Source organism: Gadus chalcogrammus, chromosome 16, assembly GCF_026213295.1.
Source record: "Gadus chalcogrammus isolate NIFS_2021 chromosome 16, NIFS_Gcha_1.0, whole genome shotgun sequence".
In the NCBI taxonomy this organism is placed as follows: domain Eukaryota; kingdom Metazoa; phylum Chordata; class Actinopteri; order Gadiformes; family Gadidae; genus Gadus; species Gadus chalcogrammus.
The window spans coordinates 18,488,935-18,496,425 of NC_079427.1; the positions used below are offsets into that span (position 1 = coordinate 18,488,935).

Below are 7,491 nucleotides of genomic sequence, written 5' to 3' on the forward strand. Positions count from 1 at the left end.
ATATAATTATAAAAATAAAGAGAACATTTACCAAAGTTTCTGAAATATATATTTAGTAGTCTAGTGTTTTCTCTAGTGTTCTAGTGTTTTAATACTCAAACAATTTTCAAAACATTTAAACGTATAGATCACCTATTTATCACCAATTTCTTCAAAGGACAGGATTATACTTGATCGCTTTGCATTTTACCGTAAGCGGAACTGTGTTTCATCGATGTTTGACACGTCAGCGGAGTATACCCGGAGTGTTTGCAGAGTGCACATACCGGCGGTACTTCCTTGCATTAGTAGTTGTTTCCATGGGTTGTATCTTCACGTTAGCAGGTGAAACAACACGGTAGTAATTCTATACATTTGTTCTTTTGTTAAAATGACACAAACGAACTCTAGAGTATAACGTGCTTTTTGTGATTGATTCATAATTTGTCAACCACCTATTCATCTGGCATGATTGTCGCTTCGCTATTACCGACAGGTACGCATGCGTAATACAAACAATACCCATGATAACAGTTTTCCTAATACTTGTGTAAGTTACTTTAAACTAATGTATTCACCTTGAGATTTAAGCGTTCATTTTGTAGGGTTTAATCACGATTCTTAATCTCATTAGAATGTGGACACCTGTTTCAGTTTTGCATGATAATTTGCCTTTTCGTTATTATTGATGTATTGACTGGTGGCCAAGCAGTGTTGAGGATATATTCTCATGATGCATTCTATTGTCAGATCTGCTACAAACACAGGTTGTTTGATGCCCACTGATCCACCATGGAGCTGTCAGACTCAGTTGGACACAAGAACGGCCGGCAGAGGAAGAACACAGCCAACCTCCAAATTGAAAACATGAAGGACAGGGAGTTGGAAGGATCCGGCCCAGAGGTTGAAGAGGCGGCAGAGGGTCTTCTCCAAGGGTTTGACTCGGAGGACAGGAGGCCGGCCAAGGTCAGACCAGGACTCCGAAAGGAGTTGGGGAACATTCTGCTTCTTCTCTTCCTCTATGTTCTTCAGGGCATTCCCCTGGGACTCGCTGGTAGCATTCCTTTGATCATGCAGAGTAAAAGTGTCAGCTACAAGGACCAAGCGTTCTTCAGTTTTGTCTTTTGGCCCTTTAGCCTGAAGCTACTCTGGGCTCCGCTTGTTGACGCGCTGTACTTCAGCAGATTTGGCCGGAGGTAAGCTGGGAGATCTAGTCTTGGAGAGTTGTTGTTATTCTCTAGAATTTAATCTGTCATTATTTCATCTTTCGTCTTATTTGTCTGTGGGAGAGATGAAACTATTCCTAATTGCCTTTTCTCCTTAGGAAGTCATGGCTGGTTCCCACCCAGTACCTGCTGGGTCTCTTCATGATCTACCTCTCTGTGACGGTTGACTCACTGCTGCAGAGCGATGACTCCCATGGACCCGACGTAGTGACTCTGACCGCAGTCTTCTTCATGCTGTCCTTCCTTGCAGCAACGCAGGTAGACTTCTACCTGTGGCTTCTACCTTCTAATGAATGATGCCCTTGTGCAAAGTCTGTCTGAAAAAACACACACCGCCTAAAGTAAGGACACCTACTAACGAACATCTTAAGGACGTCACTTTGCTAATGTAAATGTACCCTATGTGTCCCCAAGGACATAGCTGTGGACGGCTGGGCTCTGACCATGTTGTCCAGAGAGAACGTGGGCTACGCCTCAACGTGCAACTCTGTGGGCCAGACGGCAGGCTACTTCCTGGGGAATGTGCTCTTCCTTGCTCTGGAGTCGGCTAACTTCTGCAACCAATACCTGAGGAGCGAGCCCAAAGACACAGGCTTAGTCACGCTATCAGGTATTTGTGGCTCTGTAGTTTTGGTTGAGTGTGGATTGTTGTTTATTTTTGTATAGTCCTTATATCTAAATGTAAGACATTAATAAACACTCCCTCATTGGATAAGATGATCCCATCTCTTGTCTGATAAGCCTCAAGACTATCCTTAAGTAATCTGTGTTTTCACAAAGTGAAAAGGGGTTTGGTTGTTGTCGTTTGCCTCCTGCATTAATGAAAAAAATAAAAGAAACCATGTGTTCTGTCCTTGTGGTGCAGATTTCCTGTTTTATGGGGGCGTGGTGTTCCTCATTTCCACGACGCTCGTGGCCATCTTTAAGAGGGAGAGCGAGCGCGGCCAAGGGAAGAAGCGAGCGAAGGAGACGCAGGGTGTCTTGGAAACATACAAGCTCCTGTTCTCAATCATCAAGTTGCCGACTGTTCTCTCCTTCTGCGCTTTGCTGCTCACTGCCAAGGTACCTCCTCATCATCCCAGCAGGGATGTGTGGCACCACACGGCCCATATAGTAGGCTGGAGGCAGCCTTTGTAGGCAGACCTGCTGCGCTGACTTGCATCATTTAGTTTACATTTTTTCCCGAACGTGTATTTGTTGTGTAATTTCTAAGCAATGAAACCGACATGCCAGAAACCTGCAGAACTGTAAGGTTTACTCTTGGGTCTCAAAACGGTCTCTGCAAGGCTCATTCCACATACTGTTGCACAGCTATATCTCCCCCGAAAAGCTTTAGAGTTCTCTGGTTCGTCCACTTCCGCGTCAATCTGATGCAGGCTACAGACTGAGCGGCGACATGGAGGAGAAAGGGATTGTCGCCCGCGATTGTCTCCCGGCTGAGCCCCGCCGGAGCAGCCCCACTGCCACGGGGCTCCACCGCCGCCGCCGCCACAGGGCTCAGGCGGGAGACAATCCAGGCAACCATCCCTTTCTCCACCATGTCGCGGTTCAGTCTGGACTTCAGGGAGTCGGTGCCTTTCAAGTTCCTTTCCCCCAATTCCTTCTCAACCATGGCCGAGATAACCCCCACTACGAGTCTCATTGTGGAAGTGCCAGAGAACCCGACACAGTATAGTCTTTTCCCCAAATGGGAGCTCCACACTCCCATTGTAGGCTCCCATAGGCTTACCTTATGTTGCGTGTTATGAGGTATAAGACCAACGGCAGAACGGATATCCAAATAACAAAGAACACTTGCGTCACAGTGTGTGTTTTACACCTAACGCCATTTCTAGCCACTGGGGGACCATAGGCAGGCTAGGGGAACTCATACTAATGTTAGAACATCTCTTTAATGTATTGTTTGTTTCAGATGGGCTTCTCAGCAGCCGATGCAGTGACTGGGCTGAAGCTGGTGGAGGCCGGCGTCCCCAAGGAGAAGCTGGCCTTACTGGCCGTGCCCATGGTGCCCCTGCAGATCCTTCTGCCGCTCATCATCAGCAAGTACACTGCCGGGCCCCGGCCCCTGGATATCTTCTACAAAGCCTTCCCCTTCAGGTTGGCACACACTCTTCTTCGTGATTTGGTCAACAATAGGCCCATGGTTTCTGGAGAGACGTTGTACACGTCTCTATACATGTACTGTAAATGCCATGCTTATTCCTTCACCATTTGGTTTACATTTGAAACCATGTATTTTGTACTGCTGTTTAAAAGACGGCTTTCAATGGTCATTTTCTGAATATCACAACTCAAATGAATGCGTGCATAGCAATCATTTATTGCCTTGGATGAGTCCCGCAATGAGTGCCACAACCGATTGCGGAGAACCAACATATAATGATTGAAGATGCCGCACAAAGTAGGACAAAAATCCCTCGTCCCACTGGGGCAGAGCCGAACGGACAGGGGTCTGTCATGAACTCAACAAGCTCCCCACCCATACCTCGGTTGATTTAGCTTTAGCTATTAGCTCTGATATCTGGAGATGAACCAAATGCAGTTTGTAGAAGTCTTGCCGGGGTTATCCGTTATCCCAGAAATGTCGTCCCTTCTCCACATAGGTAAACCGTCTTCAAACGGTTTAAGAGGGCTTCTGAGATTGCCTTCATGGCACAACATGTTCTATGTAATATCCACAACGGTTTGTCGTGGTGTGACTGCAGGCTACTGATCGGCTTGGGGTACGCGCTGCTGGTGTGGTGGACGCCCAGCGTGAAGACGGAAGAAGGCTTCCCTATGTACTACTACTTGCTAGTGCTGTTCAGCTATGCCCTTCATCAGGTTTGATCCCTTTCTATGACCTTTTAATTGTGTCTTTTCGCTTTCGAGGTGAATCCCTGTGCCAATAGGTTTTCTTTCACCTAAGGCAGGGTTTGGATAAAAGCTTGTATTGTGTCTTACTTGGATCAAGGCCAGGAAAGCAGTCAATGCCTCTGGGTTAAGGCCCCCTGTATCTAGTAACGTTTCTTGCTCATAGTTGTCCATAGTTTGTATTCAGTAACTTGGGATGTCTAGAGATTGCGGACATTTATATTTCTCTTCCAAAGATGAGTCACTGAATTGCCAAATTAAAGAAATAGCCTGGACAAATGGCTCTCTTAAAACCTCTGTAAAACTCTGGCCAGCACATGACTAGTTTATACTGCAAAAGCCCAAATGCAGGAAAAAGAATACACAAGGTATAATCATAATGTAGTACTCACCATTCTGACAAGTGCATATGGAGTTATACCACTGCCCTGATTTGACCACTAGGTGGCGCTGTACAGCATGTACGTGGCCTGCATGGCCTTCCACGCCAAAGTGAGTGACCCGTTGATCGGTGGCACCTACATGACCCTTCTGAACACGGTCACCAACCTGGGAGGGAACTGGCCCTCCACCGTGGCCCTGTGGCTAGTGGACCCCCTGACCTCCAAAGAATGCCAGGGGGCCGCCGGGCAGACTTGCGGCTCGCTGGATGAAGCCGCGGTAAGTGAGAGGCGAGAGGGTGATCTGATTCTGTCTCTATGGCTGCGGGCCAATAGGCTTTCTGCTTAGGAAGGTTCCGATACTGAGTGAAATGACCCGGAAGAATCTGTTTGAATTGTCTACATGCTAAGGAAAGGCGCTCCCTGCTTCCTTTCTCATGTCCTTCAGCATAGGTTACACTGGACCATCCTTTACGAAAGGGAAGGACAATTAAAGCGAAGCAGCATGAGAACAAACGATCAACAGCACCAACAATTAACACAGCCGTACTACCTTTTAGTAGTCCATATTCGGATCTTGGTAGTTTCACCACGGTTGTCCATATCGTCCACTGTTGCATAATGACGTAGCCTTGTCTTTGCGCAGTCGGATCCTATTTCCTATTTGCATTTGAACCTGAATTATCTACGTGTTCCTTTTAGAAAACTTGAGTGGCTTAGGTTTTGTTTTCACACATCCTCTCTGAATCGCTTCTACAACGGGGGGAGGGGGGGGGCCTGAAACATTCCCTGGATGGATAGACCCGGGGACAGGTGCATTTTCATTCCTGAGAAACGTTCTAGTTCAGATACGTTGTATGGAGTTAATAGCTGCAAAAAAATTTCAGTTGCAAAATGATTGATCCCGTTTGTCCTTGTCTCTCATCCGGTTACAACAGCTGTGTGCCAAGGAGGGAGGAGCTTGCGTGACGACGTTGGATGGCTACTACGTGGAGTCTGTGGTCTGTGTTGTGATTGGCTTGGTCTGGTGGTTGTGGTTGGGAAAGAGGATGAGGAGGCTGCAGGAAGAGAGTCCGGCGGCCTGGAGGTGCAAAATAAGCCAATAAACACCACTCAGTTTTTTGGTTTACATGAAACTCTTTTCTCGAGACACGGAGGCATTGCTCTTGGTCAAAAAATGCCTCAACGCTAAAAGCAATGTTTGCAAAACTTTGATTTGCTCACACCTTACATTCTCGTGTAGTCTTCATGCTATGGACAAAACGCACACTTTTTCTTTTTTTATGTCTCACCTACATGTTTTGTTATAAGAAAACATCTTTCAGTAAAGTCGTCCTAACTATAGAACTGTTCTTTGTTAAATCAAGGTAAACACAGTTCCTTGGAAATGAACTGATTTATTTAAGATGGTTAATAAGATAATTGACTCAGGCATTTTGAGTGTAGCTTCTTTGCATTCTCTCCACCTGTGCTTTGTGATAGCTAAAATATCGACACACCGTTTCAGATCATGGTGATTGTATTTGCTCATTGCTTTGGTCTTATACGAAGTAGCACGCATGTATAGATTCTGTATTTGAAACCTCCTGTACTCCTGGGGCAGGTAAGCCCCAACCCACTGTGTTCTGCCTTGGTTTCTGTTTGTGTTTCACTGTCTCCAACCGGTTCGTTATTTAGGGTTCTTTTCTCTGAGGTTATTTGTGCCTTCCTCCACTAATTCAGTTCAGGCGTAACCGATAATGAGCCCTGATGCCACATGGATCATGTAGACTTTTTCGAGTTAATAAAACCATAGTTGGTTACTTTGACATTCAGAAGAAATTTTATTTTGCGTTATTTGTTTTAATAAACTTGATTTTGTTGATTTTAATTTAATCTGTAACTTTCCTACAAAATTAAATATGAGGCTTTACAAAAACGTTCCCGTTAAGTTTCATTATCACAGTCCCATTATCAGATTTATAATCAACATGCTGTCATATTTTTGTGGATATTGGGTTCGCCCCTTATAATTATAGCCGAGTATACTTAACTAATCCGACATTCCCATTTTAATAACTTATCACCAGCGGTCAGCAAGTCATCACCTATGCCCAACTTTGGGCACTGCACATGGAGCAGCAGCATTTCCTTTGAAAACCAGTCTTTAGAAATGTATTTTAAGGGAAAAATTAGCATTTGTTTAATTTGTTCATTTTGACACTTCCGACAGCCGCCGCACTTGTGATCGATAGATTATGGTTTTTGCTCTTCCAACTGGCATTGTCTTTTATTGGTTTTATATTTATTTAAATTGTAATTTGTTACTTTTATTTTATTGAGAGGCACCCTGTTATCTGTTAAAGTAAATGGGTTTTATTTACCCATTTTACTTTAAAAAAACTGGAATTTGCTATGTGTGCAAATTCAAAGGGGAATATGTATTTTTGACTTATTTTCTTTTCTAATGTAAAATCAGTACAAATATATCAATGTAATGCTTGGGGCTATTCTGTATAGAATATTCTGAAGGATGCAATATTAATGAGTACGAAAATCTTATATGAAATAAAAGTTTCGGATTCAGTTTCCATTCTCAAATGCACGAATTCTCAATTTCCTTCACCTTACTTTGAATTTAAAAAGTTACCACATAGAACATAATGTTCAATGTTTATCTCTGCCAAACGTCCCTTATGTCAAAATTTAAACATTTGCGCAGATTTCTAGTTTTGAACACAAAGGGAGTTAGGAGTTTTGAAACAGACACATTAGCTTTACTGTGACAAGTAAGCAAGTGCGAGAGGACTCATGAGTATGGGAGAACTAAACTACCATTGGTTTGATTTAAATGACTCCCTCTCTTGGATCAACACATGCTATAATATACATTACTTTTGGCTGATATTGTTACCCGGCCCTCTGCTGATTAATCAGTGTTGCAACAATCCTGCCCTTCCCTTGTTGAAACTGAATGGGTGTTTACAGGGATAGCAACCCCTATGGGAATACAAAAAGTGATAGCATTTTTAAATACAAGGGGTATGATCGTAATGTCAAACCAAAGATCATTC

The 7,491-nt window shown here is 44.1% G+C and overlaps 1 protein-coding gene across 4 annotated transcripts; it reads left to right on the top strand.

Annotated features, from left to right (window-relative positions):
• Positions 1 to 237: 237 nt before the first annotated feature.
• On the top strand, positions 238 to 7,045 carry slc33a1 (solute carrier family 33 member 1). Of its 4 annotated transcripts, none has more exons than XM_056611776.1 (9): positions 238 to 337; positions 730 to 1,175; positions 1,304 to 1,463; positions 1,620 to 1,815; positions 2,071 to 2,267; positions 3,118 to 3,302; positions 3,911 to 4,028; positions 4,503 to 4,718; positions 5,377 to 7,045. In XM_056611776.1, exons 2-9 carry the CDS (start codon positions 772 to 774, stop codon positions 5,542 to 5,544), a joined length of 1,644 nt encoding a protein of 547 aa, XP_056467751.1. In that variant the 5' UTR covers positions 238 to 337; positions 730 to 771; the 3' UTR covers positions 5,545 to 7,045. The 4 variants fall into 4 exon arrangements, with proteins under 4 accessions (XP_056467751.1, XP_056467752.1, XP_056467749.1 ...); XM_056611777.1 differs by having other exon boundaries at positions 238 to 324; XM_056611774.1 differs by having other exon boundaries at positions 252 to 475.
• Positions 7,046 to 7,491: the final 446 nt, after the last annotated feature.